Source organism: Octodon degus, unplaced genomic scaffold (assembly GCF_000260255.1).
Source record: "Octodon degus isolate 3935 unplaced genomic scaffold, OctDeg1.0 scaffold00092, whole genome shotgun sequence".
NCBI classification, from domain to species: domain Eukaryota; kingdom Metazoa; phylum Chordata; class Mammalia; order Rodentia; family Octodontidae; genus Octodon; species Octodon degus.
In genome coordinates, this window is record NW_004524668.1 from 8,016,763 (window position 1) to 8,032,618 (window position 15,856).

Sequence of the window (15,856 nt, forward strand, 5' to 3'; positions counted from 1 at the left end):
ACACACACACACACACCAGGAAACACAGTGCCCTTGGCAGGCTATGAGAATCAGGGGCCTCCAAGGAGCACTTAGCCCAGCCCATCTTGCCTCCAAGTTGTCCAAAGCTGGTGGCCTCATAGGACCAGAGTAGTCCTATATCCTGAATCAGGCCTAAACTCACAGGTCTGGAGCTCACCCAACCTGGGCCGACGTCTCCCAGGTCACCTCCAGGTCCAGCTCTAGTCCACAAAAGGGCTGGAGTGGACAATGGCGCCCTCAGGGCCCCTAGCACAAGTAGCTCCAGTGTTGGCAAGAGACGGTCCTCCTTCTAAGGCCAGTCATGCCACGACCACAGCACTTCACTGCTCTGCCGAGGCCTCGTGTGGCTTTAAAAGGCAGTGGCCCACTGATGCACAGCTCCAGGCCAAGAGTTAAGTCTCAAGTTGAGAAACTTTGAGGCCTTAGACTGAGCCCGTTAAGGGAAGTCAAGATTCTCCAGGAGTGTTTCACTCACAGTTGGACATGCCAGTTCTGCATCAGCAGCCCTCCCTCCAGGCCTCCACCCGAGGACGGGCCTTGGTGCCTGCCTCTGGAGATGGGCAATGTGTGGTGTGGTAGCTGGTGTGGTAGCTGGGAGGAAGGAACCATTGCAACAGCAATGCTGGCTTCTTGGCCTACTGAATCCTAGGCGCTTAATATCCTGGATCTTGGAGAAGGGAGGGGAGCTCCTCCAACAGGAGTTACTGGGAGCAGATGCCCCCTCTCTGTATAGAGTGCTTCTCACCCCCTATCTATGAGGTCCCGTAGAATTGGTGCCTCACCGTGTGGCCAGAAGACTCGGGCCTTCTTGGCCTCTTCCTCGGAGGTGTGGAAGACCAGCCGGTAGTTCTTCAAGATGCAGGTGGGGCCTTGGATGCTCAGTGTCATCTGGGTCAGCTCCTTGATATCTGGGCAAAGGACAAGGCAAGAGTCGAGGCTCCAGGGACGGGAGGAGAGCAGCAGCGATGTGGGGTGGGGGCTTGCGTGACGCAGCAGTGAGGACCCCCCACACAGCCAGAGGCAAGCTACCAACGCCAGCAACGCTTCCAAGTGAGGATACTGGTTACCCCTGTGCTCCACAAGGATACATAGAACAGGACCTGACACGCACAGTTCAACACGCACTCTCCTCCATCCTTGGGGTGACCCCCATTGCTGCTTCCAAGACCAGAATCGCACCCCGAGTCAGGACCAGACCCGAGACTGCTTTTGCCTAAGGTTGGCAGTGGCCCTTTTAGGTCTTCGCCCCCACGTCACAGAAGGGGAAACAAGACCCAGGCAGGCAGTGCGCTCAAATGCACAGCTAGAAAGTTAGCATTAGCTGGCACCACAACCCATGCTGTGCTCCGTGAAGCAGTACGGGTGCTTTCTTCCCAGGTGCCCAGCTTCTGGGTACAAGTTTTTGGGGTTGCCGTTGCTGGGAATGGAACCCAGAACATCATGCAATGCTAAGCAAACGTGCTACCTCCAGCCGAGAAAAGATTTGATCAAGCGGGATGTGGGCCTGGCACCAGCCTATAATCCCAACTCTGAGGCGCCAAGGCAGGAAGATTCCAAGTTGGAGCCCAATCCGGGCAGTTTACAGTTGATACCCGAGATCCCAGCTGTTGGAAGACTGAGGCAGGGGCATCGACAGGAGTTCAAAACCAGCCTGAACTACGTAGCAAGACTCTCAACAAAAACAGAGAGGTGTGCGTGTGTGTGTGTGTGTGTGTGGGGGGTTCTCAGTACCAAGGCCCTGGGTTCAACCCTCAGTTATAACAAATTTATTATTTTTAATATTTATTTATTTAGTGTGTGTGTGGCCAGCTCAGCCCACCAGGGGGCAGGGCTGGCTAGCATGTGGTGCTGGGGATTGAACCGCAGTCTCTGTGTTTTGCTTAGCTTAGCTTGTTCTAAGTAGGTGCTTTAGACCACTGAGCCATCTCAACCAGCCAGTTATAACAAATTTAGAAGGTTGGATCTGAGTGAGGTGGTGCACTCCTGTGCTCTCAACACTCAGTAGGCTGAGGCAGGTGGATTGCTTCTAGTGCAAGACCAGCCTAGGCTACAAAATGAGCTCAAGGCCAGACTGGACTATACAGTGGGACCCCTGACTCAAAAAGACAGATACACACACACACCCCTGCCCTTAGGAAATGGCCTGGAGTATTTGCTGAGGGTTAGAGCCAGAGCAGGAACACATGGGGACAGCTGAGGTCATACCTTCTGACACCACCATCTGGGTGTCCGGGTTCACGTCAGCAGGGCTGGAGTTCACAAGAAGGATGGCCCCCCAGCCAGCGGGGCCCCAGACCCACGTCTCCTGCAATGATAGGAGATGTAGGCTTAGGAAGAAGCCATGAAATCAGCACTTTCCAGGTGCCACTGTCCTCCAGGGAGGAGAGCCACACCCTTCTCTAGGGTGCTGGGGACCTCCAGGACAGTGAGGTGGAGAATCTGGAGGAATATCGAGGGCCCAGGAGTACGGAGAAGACAGCTAATGCTGGTTACGGCTTGCCAGCCCCAGCCGTGTTTTAGCGTTGGAGAAGCGGGGAGAGGAGCACCCTCCCACCTGGTGGCGGCAGCTAGCCCTGCCCTAGTGGGCCACGTGACAGGCCTAGGAATGGACCTGTTCATCCTAGCCTTGTGTGCACCTGATGTGCCAGGTTCTCAGCCAGCCAGGAACCGCAGCGGCAGCTTGCAGTGTAGCAATTTGATACCCCGAAGCTCAATCCAAAAGCAGGCCTGGATCACAGCCCATTCCACCCCCTTCCTCACAAGCAGCCTCACCTTAGTCTGCTTGTTGACTGGCATCTCATGCCCGTCACGGTAGACATCTGTCTGCAGGGAGACCTCTGAAAAGCGAGCAGTGGGGACTCGGTCACCTGGGCTGCTGGACAAGCCCGGAAACTGCGGGCAGTCCTCAGCAGATGCCCAAGGCTGGAACCAGGGCCATCAACCTGCAGGCATGCCATAGGGATAGAAACCTACACCGGTAGAAGGGTAAGGTTGGCAAGGGGGGATCCCACTGGCAGGCCCTGGCCGTGAGCCAGGTGAGAGGGGTGGGCACTTGGACCAGGGTGAGCGCACCAGGCTGCAGAGTTGGCGGATTACCACTGCACATAGACATGGAGATTCACAGAGTGATACAGGGCTAGGGAGGACTCAAGCAAACTCCAAGGCCGCCAGCCTGGACAGCCAGGAGATGGAGCACTAGCCATCATGTGTCGTGACAGGGAGATACCTAGAAAAATAGGTTTGGGGGTCAAAATCTGTTTAACTTGGGAGTCACCAAGATAGAACCCAGAAACAGAGGGGAGTGGGCAAAACCCAACTGGAGTTCATGGGTGATGAACTGGGCTAGAGGTGACGCTGGCAGGAGCATGTAGGTGACACGTAGAGCCACGTAAGCCTAACACTTCACCAGGCAGCTGGCAGATCCAGGCCCATGTGGCCCAGAGAAGCCGAGAGGGGCTGCAGGGGCCAAGGCGGTCGAGGGGGACACCAGGTGTACTGGCTACTGCTAGGGCGGGTAGAGAAGATGGAGCAGGTGACAGTCTAGCAGGGAAGCCATAGAGTCGCAGCTAAGAGCACTGTAGTGGTGGGTATTAGGCTTGAAAAGATCCGAGGGAAAAAGAATTTGAGGGCACACAGATGGCTCCTAAGGACAATGGTGGAGAGCAAAGTTGAAAGAGAACAGAATTGATTCAAAGATAGTGGACATTGTAACTCATTCCTGGGCTGGTGGGTCCAGCCCAGGAGAGAAGGTGGAAGGGTGGTGGCTTCTCTCATCTGCAAGAACTGGGGACAGAAAGAGGCAGAATGTGGATGCCAGGCACAAGTAGGTGGGCAGAGGAGAGCAAGGTGTGAAGGGCTGGCCATTTCCATCCTTAGAAATTAGGTCAGCAGGGGCTGGTGAGATGGCTCAGTGGTCTAAAGCACCTACTTAGAACAATCTTAGCAAAGCACAGGGACCGCGATTCAATCCCACAGCACCACATGCCAGCCAGCCTCGCCCCCTGGTGGGCTGAGCTGGCCACACACACAAAATAAATAAATTAAAAAAAAAAAAAAAAAAAAAAAAAAAAAAAAAAGGTCAGCAGGCGGGAGGACAGGAGAAGAGAATGTGGGGATGCATGGGTGTGTCCCAAATGAGCCCTTTGGGTCCTGAGGCAGTGACCTGCCTTGGGTAGAGCCCCTCAGAGTCCCTCCCACTTGGCAAGGCCCCCCAGAAATCAGACTCACCAATACCAGTGAGGTAGAGCACCGCTGTGACCAAAGGGACCTCCTCATTGGCACGGTAGTAGGAGACCAGCACCTGAGGAGACAGCGCCCAGTGGGGTGGGGCCGGAGCAGAGCCCTAGGGCCCAGACAGGCTTGTTCTATTTTTATTTTTTATTTTTTTTTGTGAATTTGGGACAGGGTCTACCGGGTCTCACTATGTAGATCAGACTCGTAGTGATTCTCCCGCTTTTAGCCTCCCAAAACGCTGGGATTACAGGCACGCGCCACCATGCCCAGTCTCAATTGCCATCTCAGCATGCCCCAGGGGTGGTGCTGGCACAGCACATCAGGGATCGAACCCCAGCTGCTGTGCTCTGCCTAAGCAGGCGTTTTAGTCCCCTGAGCTATCTGGCCAGCCCTAGGTTTGTTCATCTTTAGAACTAGGTCTTGCTAAATTGCCCAGGCTGGGCTCAAATTTGCAATCCTCCTGCATCAGCCTCCCAGAGTGCCGAGATTGCAGGCATGCTCCCAATGCCTGCTTTGTTCTTAAAGCTCTTGATGCAAATTGTTCACCAAAAGAACAGAGGTGGACGGTGGGGACCTGGGGCGGGGTCTGTAGGCTCAAGCTGCCCACTAGAGAGAGTGGGCACTGAGGGTAGCAGGGGAATCGGAATGTTTCCAGTCACATAGCAGCCTCTCCTCCCAGGGGCCTCTGCACTGGGGACCTGTATTGCAGCCCTGGCCCAACCACCAGCTCTTCACAAACCAGAGACCCAGCAGCCAACCAGGGCCACCTGCCCATGTGTGCTCCACCTCCTGTCCCCACATGGAGGCACCTGTCTTCCAAGGTCAAGGGTCTCAATCCAGAGCCTGCCATGATGGTGCTAGAGGCTGAATGCCGAGCAGAGGATGGCTTTCAGGTGGCCTGGGCCCAGCTGGGATGCATCACAGCATCGGATCCTAGCTACGAGGCGCTCGGTTCTTATCTAAGCATGCCACGGGCCTCTCTAGGAATCACCTGCACTGGGTCCATAGAGAGGTGCTGGACACTTCCTCAGTACCCAGCGTGCACCATGCATTTTATATCAGCCATCTCTTCAGAGTTCATACTCTCCCAAGCCACAAAGCCCACCTTTAGACCAGATTAAGCAGCAGACTAAAAGCCAGTGCAGCCCCTGAGCTCAAACCCGTGCTGCTGATTACTGGCTTGGGATCAGCACTCCTTTCCCTGAGTGCCTCAGGTTCTCCATCTGGAAAAGGGGCCACACAGCACCCACTTCACGGGCCACTGCAGGCAGTAAACGAAGGCAGACACCCAGCACTCATGGTTCTCATACTTTGACTGGACCCTGCATCGGGGGCGAGGGTGGCGGCGCCTGGGTGCCCCCAGCCCACCTCTGCAGGCTCACCTTGTCCTCGTCCACATCCGAGCTGGGAAGCACCATCTTCACGAGTGCGCACACAGGCTCGGCCAGCGAGTGCCAGACCGTGGCTTTGTCCTTCCCGCTGGTCACCTTGCTTTTCAGGGCCACCAGGACCCTTGGGGAGCAGGTGATTGTGAAGGATGTACAGTCCTTTGGGGCGCACCTGGTTTAGCCAGGAGGGAGACAGACATCAGGGCACGAAGGGCCCCCACCTGGGTGGCACGGAGGGCTAGCATGGCTTCAGCCCCCTCTTCCTTGGGACAGAGGCAAAAGCCTGCGGGCAGGGCAGGTTTGGGGTCGTGACTCACCCAGCCTTCTGCCACTCCTCCAAGGACCCTGTCCACCCTCCAATGAGCTCTAGCCAGACCCACACCCCCTGATACCGCAGAAGAAGCTACATGTTGCTTCTAAGCCCCCAACTCCAAGGCAGGAAGAGCATGTCAGAGCCTCAAGGAATCCCCCCTGCAGGGGGAAAAAGGGTGGGGGGGCTGTAGGTTTGTACAGTGACCCCAGTGAAGACATTGGCAGCTGGGACCGAGGCTCCCTTTCCTGCTCTTCTTGGAGGGCTGCTTGACCCTTGCGCAAAGGGGACAGAGAGGGCAATGCCCTTACCCTCCTAGGGCACATGGTGTGCAGTAGGCAGGGGCAGGGCTTAAGCTCCACAGCGGGATCATGGAGTCTTCTAGAGACCCAAGCCAGACCCCAAAGCTGAGCAGACCCCATGGACAAAGCCCTGGGTGCCAGTGCCCTGTTCCCTGCCAGGCCTAAGTCTCACCCACTGATGTCCACAACGAGGCTGGTGCCCAGCACACAAACGCCATGAACAGGGACATCCAGAGAGAGGTGGATGACACTCAGGTGGGACATAGTGCTTCCTTCCCAGCCTGCCACTCTCAGGTCTGCACCGTAACACAGCCCAGGAGCCTCAGCTCGCCCCAGTGCCCGCCCCGTTCACCCTGATATGGGGTGGAGGCCTCCCCAGCCCGCCCCCTCATTAAGCCCTGGGTGGCTTCTGTGGCTGCCACGTGTGACCACTCCTCTTCACCAAGGCTTCCTGGTGGCTGTGAGCGGGCAGAGGAGGGCTGTGGGGGGCGGGTGGTGGAGGTACCTTGGCTAGCATCCTGTGCCTGCACCCTCTGCACATCTTGAAGCAGGAGGCTGGTACCTAGGTTGCTGATCTTCAGCGGGGAGCCAGCGGGTCTCTGGAAAGCTAGGGGTATTGGGTGGCCAAGGTGCAGGAGGGCTCAGCTGGAAACCGTCAGAAATCTGCAGGGAACCTGTGGGGGCAGGCGGGCCTGGGGCCTCTGTTCTCTGTGTGTGTTTTCCTGGGGAAGCTGGCAGATGCTGGACCTATGCTTTTTAGGGCTGTAGTGGTTGCAAAGACTATCAGGGGTGTCAGGGATGGTGGCACGTGCCTGTCATCCCGGTATTTGGGAGGCTGAGGCAGGAGGATCGTGAGTTTCAGGGTTCAGCCTGGACTACAATGGAAGAACCCATTAAAAAAATAAAACGCAGGGGCACCTGTTAACACTGTAAAGCCCCGGGGTCTGGCAGGTCCCAGGTGTGGTCCTATTCCCAGGTGATCGAGGCGGTGTGGTTGTGCACAGCTGTGACATAGGTTGGGGCACAGGTGCAGGAAATGAATAGGGGGAGGGGCACACTTGTGGGCCAGCTCACTAGTGTTCTTGAGGTGCCCAGCCCCCAAATCTCCTGCCAGTCAGTCTCCATCCCAATATCTATTTCTGGGAGCCAGATCTAAACCACCAAACTGTGGCAACTCAACTTTCAAAGTCAAAACTGTTTTTATGAGGTTGGAGCTTCTAAAGCATAGAGGGAGAAGCCTGGGTTTCCTTTCTCTGCTCTGCCTTTTCTTTCCCTGTTCCATCCATAGATGGAATAATGGCTACAAATGCAGCACATCAAAGTCACCCAAAAGATGTCAGGTCCGTAAGGATTTCGGGTCCACCTGTAAGGAAGTCAGGTCCTAGCTCCTGAGCAGAGATGTTGCCTTGAAGGTGGAAAGGGCTTTGTAGAGGTGGTAACGTTGAGGAGCACGGGCTGGGGAGACTGCCTTGGACACCCGGATATACTGCAGATGTCATCCTAAGCATCCCAGCAAGTGAGGGGGTAGAACAGGCAAGTATTTATTAGGCAAATACAGAAGTGAAAGAAAAGTTAATTTGCTTTGCCATGCAACATCACCTTTTTCAGGGACTTCATCGGAAAGGCCCTAATCACATAGTCATAGGTTGGCTGCTTACAATCAGCTGGGGATTAATTTTGTTTCTAACATAAACATGATCAGAAACAACCCAAGTTTCCTTTAGGCTTGCGAATAGAACGAGGCCAAGGTCACAGGTGAGAGCTGTCAGCTTCGCTTAGCTGGGGTTCTGCATGCCCCTGGCTCTGTTTGGATTTTAGCAACCACCCCCTCAGGGGTGGCCCCATGCTCTTTGGGGCCGGTTGCATTTCCTTCTGGGGCTCCTGGTCCCTCTAAGCTGCTGTCCTCTGCCCATATGGCTGGGGTGTGTCCCGCGACTGTGGGAGCCGTAGATCCACTAGCTTGCCTCCCTATCCTTCTGCACCCAGGGGTCCTGCAGAACCTCGGGCCTCTTCTGCTGAGGCCCATAGGCTGCTCTGTGTCCTCACAGCCACGTGTGTGTGGCCTGTGGATCTCACGAAACCTGTGCATCCTCTACCCAAGAAAAGGCTGGGCAGAGCGAGCAGCTGATTTTCATCAGAGAGGCTCAGTTTTAACTCAGGCGTAATTGATTCCCACTGGGCACAGGCTTTATTTAAAATTTTTTAGGTTTCATTTTTTATCTTGGTTAAAAAGAAAAACCTAACAAGATGAATTGCCTTCAGCTTTTTTACAGTGAGGGGACAGGATAGTTGTGCAGTGTCAGGGAATCACACCAATGTCAACACACCTCTAGCATTTTTTTTTATATCTTTATTTATTTATGTGTGTGTGTGTATGTGTGTGTGTGTGTGTGTGTGTGTGTGTGTGTGGCCAGCTCAGCCCACCAGGGGTTGGGGCTGGCTGGCATGTGGGGCTGGGGGATTGAACTGTGGTCCCTGTGCTTTGCTAAGCTTGTTCTAAGTAGGTGCTTTAGACCACTGAGCCATCTCACCAGCCCCACACCTCCAGCATTTTTTATTCTGCAAATCAACTCAAAGCCCATCCCATAACGCCCTTCTCTCTCTCCCTCTCCCCCTCTCTCTCTCTCCCGACAACCCGTGTCCTCTGGCGGCTTCTTCTACATAGCTAAAGTCCCCCAGGCCCGTGGCAGGTGCCCTCCCTGGCACCCTGCCTGCCTGGGGCATGTTCCTAACTGTGAACAGAGGCTTCCCAAGCCCATCTTTGCCACCCACAAGTGCTCTCCAGGGCTGGCAAAGAAACAACAGATTCTCTGGGTGTTTTTGGAGCAACAGCCTCTAAGCAGCCTGGGGATGGTCTCCAGTTTAGAGACGCCAGACGAGGGCCACTAAAACTAAGTCCCACAAAAGACCACGGAGAGGGATTATAGGTTGAGTAACCTTCATCCAAAAATGCTTGCTATGGAGTTCTTTAGGTTTCAGAGTTTTGAAATGTTTGTATAGATTTGATCAGTGAAACATCTCCTATTCCTCAAATCTAAAATGCCCCAAAACTTGACACTTCCAGTACTAGGGATGTAACCCACGGCCTCCCGCGTCCTAGGCAAGCATTGTTCTACTACTAAGCTATGCACCAAGCCCTTTTGAGTTTGGTTTAGTTTTGTGGTAACAGCCCTAGCCCTTTATTGAGGCAGGATCTTGCTAAGTCACTACATTGCCCAGGCGGTGCTAGAACCTTCGATCCTTCTGCTTCAGCCTCCTGGGACATTGCGATTACAGGTGTGTGCCATCACACCCATTTTCATTTTGTTTTTTGACAAGGTCTTGCTAATTTCCCCAGCTGGCCTTGAACTCATGATCCTCCTGCCTCAGCCTTTTGAATGCTGGGATTAGAGGCTATCAGATCTTGTTGGCCTCCTTAGGGCTGTCTTGACCACCTTGCCAGCCTTGTCTTTAACTTAACCAACAGCATGAATGGAAATACACTATGTAGATCCCACATATGCCCGCAGAATTTTGTCAGCATCCCATGAGGGTCTCTCAAGAAACCTGAAGCCAGCTTTGCTTTCTGCTGACAATCCTGCTCTTCTGGTCCCATAGATCTCTGCAATCCAGTCTATTTGTAAAAATAAGTTCATGAGGGCCAGAGAGATAGCTTAGCAGACTAAGTGCCTGCATAGGCAAGCACGGGGACTGGGGTTCGATCCCCAGCACCACATGCCACGTGCTAAACTGGCCACTAAGACCAGGCATGTTAGCATACGCCTGTAATCTCAACACTGGGGAGGCTGAAAACAGGAGGATTGCTAGGAGTTTGGGCTGTGTAGTGAGACCCTGTACCACACACATTAAAAAAAAAAGCTCATGTTTTGTTATGAAACACTCATCTGAGAAGCACATATTATAGATATGTAGATTGAATAATTACATGGATGCCATATACCCAGGCTACTTGGAACGGATCTCATTGGCTCTAAAAAGGTGGGGGGTGTCAGCACCCCGAGGGCTCAGCCTTCCTTTCTCTTCCAGCTTGGTTCCTGGGAAGCTCAGAACCAACTCAGTTCCACAAGGTTTAGAGACCAAGAAATGTTTTGGGGGACAAAAGACTCAGGCCTCCAACCACCCTGATGGTACTTCAGAGTTTGTAACAGTTGGTTCTGCTACAACAGGGGCGAGAGTGAATGGACGACAGGAACGGTTCTGCGACCTCGTGTACAAAGTGACTAAAAACAACTCATTGTTGTTAGCTTTTCAGTGCAGGGCTCAGTTTGCACTGCTGGGACCAATTTGGGGAGCACAGCAGGACCAGGAGGGGGCGCAGGGGAGGCAGCAAGCCTCTGCTGGAAGCTTGGGTACATGGAGAGACTGCCAGGGCGGGTGGCTCAGGGCACCATGTGCCACCACTTGAAGGCAAAGGGCTTCCGGCGCACGTTGGTGCCGCAGTGCACCTCCCCGTGGCGAACGTGGTAGCTGTCATAGTCATTGATGAAGGTGCAGTGGAGGCCCAGCGGCTCCAGCAGCGAGCGCACCTTCTCCTCCAGGCAGCAGCGGCCGTTGATGATGGGCCCGAAGGGCTTGGGGATGCCCACATGCTTCCCCAGCACCAGCATGTTCACCTGCAGGGAAGTGGGGGGCTCAGCTCAGAGGCCACAGTGCGCTACCTGCACCACTGTCCATGTATCCCCACCTTCCTCTGACCTTCAGTAACAATGGTCTCATTTCACAGGAGACTGAGCTTCAGCTAGGTAAAACTGGTCATCCACGGCCACCTGGATGTCCTACAATTTTCATTCAAGTCTGCCAGACTCCAGGATCTGTGCTTTTTTTTTTTTTTTTTTTATTTATTTATTTATTTTGTGTGTGCGTGGCCAGCTCAGCCCACCGGGGGTGGGGCTGGCTGGCATGTGGTTCTCTTTCTTTTTTTTTTTGGTGGAACCAAGGATTAAACTCAGGCCCTTGCGCTTGCCAGGGAAGCGCTTATTCTACTAAGCCATCATCCTGGCCCCAAGGATCTGTGCTTTTGACCCCATGCTTTCCTCCTTGACTGCCGCCTCCTGGTGAGGACCAGCTCAAATGCCAGTCCCTCAGGATAGCTGCCCACAAATCCCTGCACTCTGACAACCAATCACTTCCCCTCCATGGCCCCTGCCTCCCAGCATGGTGCCTGCATACAGTAGGTGCTTAGCTTGCAAACCTTCTGCTGAATGGAGGGAGGGATGCTGCCTCCAACACAGGGCTTTCTGCATTTCACAACTCCAGAAAGAGCTTTCTTTTCAGGTGAGGGGGAGGGTGATGGTTTGGGCTGCAGGCCAGCGTGAGCTTACACCCTTGTTCCTCTCAACAGCTGTGTGACGTCAGGCAGGCCATTTCACCTCTCTGATCCTCATCAGCCTGATGAGCCCAAGTGTCCATTGCCATGACTGTCAGCTGAGAGGAGCTACACACAGGATGGTGCCAGAAATAGCAGGTGCTCAGGCAGCCTCCGGGAGCCATGAGTCCTTCAAGGGCTTCTCCTTCTGTCACTGCTCAGACCCAGCCATGACCAGTGGCCTGCGTAGTGTACCTCTGCCTGTTCCCTTCTCCCACCTGATCTCTTTCCCATGGGGTTCTCAGAGGTTCCCTCCAGGGGCCTCGGGCACAGTCAGTCCTCACTCGGACCACTCTAAGATTCCTCATTCTCTGGCTGTCAGCATCGGCTTCCCTACCTGCACCTGGAAGCCTGGCTCAGCTAAACTGGCTGGGAAATGAAACGCTTGGGGCCAAGGAGTCTCATTTGGCTCAAGGTAGAAGCTGTCCCTTCCCTAGCTTCCCTCAGGCCAAGAAAGCCTTCCTTCTGAACGAAACCCAAGGGCAGAAGCCCCATGTGGGAAAGAGACAACCCAAACCTCCAGGTCTGAGGTGCTGCCTTGGGACCCCAGGGCTCCGGGGAACCCAGTTTGCAAACTGCTGTGTGATGGACTGCTGGTTCCCCGCTGCGCTGTGATGCCTAGAGCCAGAAGAACTAGGTACAGAACAGACCACGGGGCCCGTAAAATGACAGTACCTGGGGTCAGAGCTGAGTCCCCAAGAAGGTGTACGCCCTTCGGAAGGCTGAGTCTAGCTCCACCTCCGGAAGCTTCCCAGAGCCCCCTGCGGGGCAGTGTGGCTCAGCGCATCTTGTCTGTGGCTTCTCTGCCCACCTCAGCCCCCAGCGGGTGGCACTGCCATGGTGGTTACAGTTTGGGCTCTGCAGCCAGAGCCTGGCTTCGAAGCCACCGCCACTCTCACCTGGACCATTGTGTGGGGCGCCACCGAGGCGCCCACAGATCTGACTCTCTGAGGGTAGTACAGGGAGAACCCTGAGAGGCTCTGGAAGCTGAATGGGCCCCTGCTGGCCACTCTAACCTCCTCCCCACTGAGCACCCTGTTAAGGCCAGTCCGTGGGGCTGGAGATGGCTGCTCCTCCTCACCATATTGGGGAAGAAGGCCTGAGCCTTGAGGCCCCACTTGGTGGTCAGGTTGAAGAGCTGCGGGACATCGATGATGTCACCCTCCTCCAGGCCCAGCTCACGCTTCAGCACCACGCGGTTCCAGTCGATGCAGCGCTGGGTTGGGGGAGAAGGGGACACTCTGGGACAGGGGCTGAGGCCGAGGGACAGACAAGGGGGGGTGGGGCAGTGACGGCGGCTGCCAGGGTCCTGGGCACAGACGGCCAGTAGCCTGCTTTCAGTGGACCTCCCCGCCACTCTCCACTTCTCTCTCCCATGCTCTCTCTCTCTCTCTCTTTTTTTTTTTTTTTTTTTGGTGGAACCGGGGATTGAACTCAGGCCCTTGCACTTGCCAGGGAAGCGATTATTCCACTAAGCCATCTCCCCGGCCCCCATTCTCCACTTCTCCCTCTGTGTGGCAGCCACGCAGGTGGCTGGGCAGAGCCTGGGGTCTGCCCCTGAGCATGTCATCTCCAGCACTTCTGCTCAGTACCTGCACATACGAGTTCTGCTCTTTCAATGCCTTGTCCAACAGAATGGCCTTTATTTTCTGCTTCTTCTTCTCTGTCGTGGGGAGGGGGAGAGAGAGAGAGAGATCACAAACGAATCCAGAGGCTCCCTTCTCCATCATGTACCAGGCAGGGGACTCAGTGTCCCTATCTGTCAAATGGGGTGGCTGTAGTCCCTGACGCACGGGTTTGCTGTGAGCACAGCAGATATGAGTTCTCATTAAAAATCTCCCTTTCCCCCTGGAAATTCTCTTGTCTCCCATGAGATCGGGTTTAGAAAGGAGAGCAAGGCAGCAGGGGTGCAGCCAGCAAGGCAGCAAAATTTATGGAAAATAAGATTTCTTCTGAGCTCTAGTCACACAGGGCTTTTTCCAGGGTCACAGGAGCTTTTTTTTTTTTTTTTGAGACAGGGTCTCGCTAGGCAGTTCAGGTTGGCCTTGAGCTCACTTTGTAGCCCAGGCTGGTCTCGAACTTGCAGCAATTCTCCTGCCTCAGCTTCCCAAGTGCTGGGATTACAGGCATGAGCCACCACGCCTGGCTCTGAGAGCATCTTCCTTTCCCTCCTCAGAGCCGTCTGTTCACTGTCCCCTCCGTGTGTACAGCAGCTCTTTCCTCTCCTCACTGCGCATCCTCTGGCCTCCAGGAAGCCTTCCTGGAGCACCGAGCCCCGATAGGCCCAGGGCAGGCCCAGCGCCAGACAGAACAAGGTGCAGCGACTTACTCTTGAGCCCTTCCAGCAGCGACGCCTCCCCGTGGCCCTGCCGCTGCTGCTCCTGGAAAAGCTCGTAGCAGGACCTGGGGCTGGCCAGCAGCAGCCGGAAGCCCTAGCAGAGAAACGCTGGGTCAGAGGGGCGGGGCCCGGGACTCCCCGGGGAGAGAGGCCGCTGCCCCGGGATCCCCATACCCGGGGAGAAGCTGAGTCAGGCAGGAAAGATGGGGCCCCTGGCAGAGGACAGAGGGGTCCCGAGGCCCCAGCGGGCGAGAGGGCTTCCCCACTCCGCACCTTCCTGTCGGCCGCAGGAACGAAGCTCAGGAACTCGTCCACGTGGCCTACGTACAGCCAGTCGGAGTAGAGCCGCACAGGTGCCTGCACCCGCTGGGCCGCCAGGAAGTCCTGCAGGACCTGGTGCACCTCCCGGCTCCTCATGCTGCCAAGGGGTAAGGGAGTGTTATTTGGGGCGGGCAATGAGAGGGCCCTTGAGAGTAGGGGTTTGCAAAGGAATTGGGATCCTCCTCCAGCGAGGGAAGTGATGCAGGAGCCTGGAATGCCTTCACACCTCAGAAATGTAGGAACTGCTGCCCTAGTTCATTGAGGGGAAACTGAGGCACAGAATCCTTATCCTGCACTTGGCTTCCTGTCCTACTGCCCAGGGTTTGTGGAGCCCTCTTGCTTGGGTAAAGGTGGGAGAGGCTATTTCCGGCTCCTGCTTTTCCCTGCCTCCAGGGTCCGTGCCACTGTTTCTCACCTGGGGTAGCAGCTGCCCCCGATGAGGATCCTGCCCAGCGGGTACTCCTTCTCCCCGACGGTCACCGGGGGGCTCACCTCCAGGTTCCCAAATGAATCCAGCCCGGTGACTTCCTCTGGTAGGGGCATTCGGGTCACGTAGCCAAAATTTGGACCCTGCAGTAGGAGAAGCATGGGGGTGGGGTGGGCAGTTAGAGACCCTGGTGGATAGCGGGCAGGTGCAAGTGTAAAGGTGGATTGGTCCCCGGAAGGAACTGCTGTCCATCCGTGGCTGGTGCAGAGCAGGTGCCATGACCACTGTCCGGATGTGGAAGGGAGGCCGGTGGATTCGGGCAAGGAGAAAGCCTGGGCTGGCATTGTTGTGTGCCCAGTGCGTGCCAGCCACCTAATGCCTTCAGTGGGGGCTAGCAACAAGTCCTGGGAGTGTCACTTAGAGCCGCACTTTGCATGTGAAAAAAGCCACACTCTGAGGGGAGATGGAGCCTTGTCAGGCCATGGCCCTGAGGGCTGTGCTCCTGCTGGTCCCCAGGAACACACCCTGACTGGGGCTGGAACGAGCCCCTCGCATCACCATGACTTCTCCACATGCGTTGTCAGGAAAGGAGCAGGGCACTCCGCCGTCCCGCTCCTGCAGGCTCTGCTGCAGAAGCGATCTATTTCTTTGTCCTTTTTGGCTTCCAGCGGCTGCCTGGGTATGGCTCCTTTTCCTGTCCCCCGAGTCATCCAAATTGTACCCGCTTCCCCTTCCCCCTGCTTTCCCTTCCTTCCAAAGACCCTTGTCATTCCATATAATCACTCAGGTCACCCAATCGCAAGATTCGATCACAGCAGCAAAGTCCCTCCCACCGGGAACAGAGCACCATGTGCCCTATTTAGGCCTGAGACACAGCCAAGGTGCCATCACCCCCAGGGAGGCTGCACCCCAACTCTAACCTTCTATAAACCAAAGACCTGTACCCTTCTCGAGGCTCCTTCCTGGGGCCCTGACCTTTGTCTTCTCTATTGCTGTGTGAAATTCCACACCTGAGCCACCAACCTTTGTGTCTCTGGGCCCACTTCTGCCCAAAAACCTTCCTGGGGGGCTGGTGAGATGGCTCAGTGGTCTAAAGCTCCTACTTGGAACAAGCTTAGCAAAGCAAAGGGACCGCGGTTCAATCCCCCAGC

General features: G+C 55.4%; 2 protein-coding genes across 2 annotated transcripts in view; both read right to left on the reverse strand.

Annotated features, from left to right (window-relative positions):
- Padi6 (peptidyl arginine deiminase 6) overlaps positions 1-6,518 on the reverse strand; it is a 17,330-nt gene extending 10,812 nt beyond the window's left edge. Inside the window, exons 1-6 of the mRNA XM_012516117.1 lie at positions 6,427-6,518; positions 5,637-5,814; positions 4,249-4,321; positions 2,794-2,858; positions 2,227-2,326; positions 804-929 (exon numbers count right to left, since the gene is read on the reverse strand). Of these exons, the coding sequence (XP_012371571.1) occupies positions 804-929; positions 2,227-2,326; positions 2,794-2,858; positions 4,249-4,321; positions 5,637-5,814; positions 6,427-6,518 (634 nt within the window). The remainder of the gene's footprint in view (positions 1-803; positions 930-2,226; positions 2,327-2,793; positions 2,859-4,248; positions 4,322-5,636; positions 5,815-6,426) is intronic.
- A 3,946-nt stretch (positions 6,519-10,464) lies between these two features.
- Padi4 (peptidyl arginine deiminase 4) overlaps positions 10,465-15,856 on the reverse strand; it is a 29,492-nt gene continuing 24,100 nt past the window's right edge. The window contains exons 11-16 of the mRNA XM_004637683.2: positions 14,694-14,848; positions 14,231-14,375; positions 13,949-14,051; positions 13,212-13,282; positions 12,701-12,835; positions 10,465-10,867 (exon numbers count right to left, since the gene is read on the reverse strand). Of these exons, the coding sequence (XP_004637740.1) occupies positions 10,634-10,867; positions 12,701-12,835; positions 13,212-13,282; positions 13,949-14,051; positions 14,231-14,375; positions 14,694-14,848 (843 nt within the window). The 3' untranslated portion in view covers positions 10,465-10,633. The remainder of the gene's footprint in view (positions 10,868-12,700; positions 12,836-13,211; positions 13,283-13,948; positions 14,052-14,230; positions 14,376-14,693; positions 14,849-15,856) is intronic.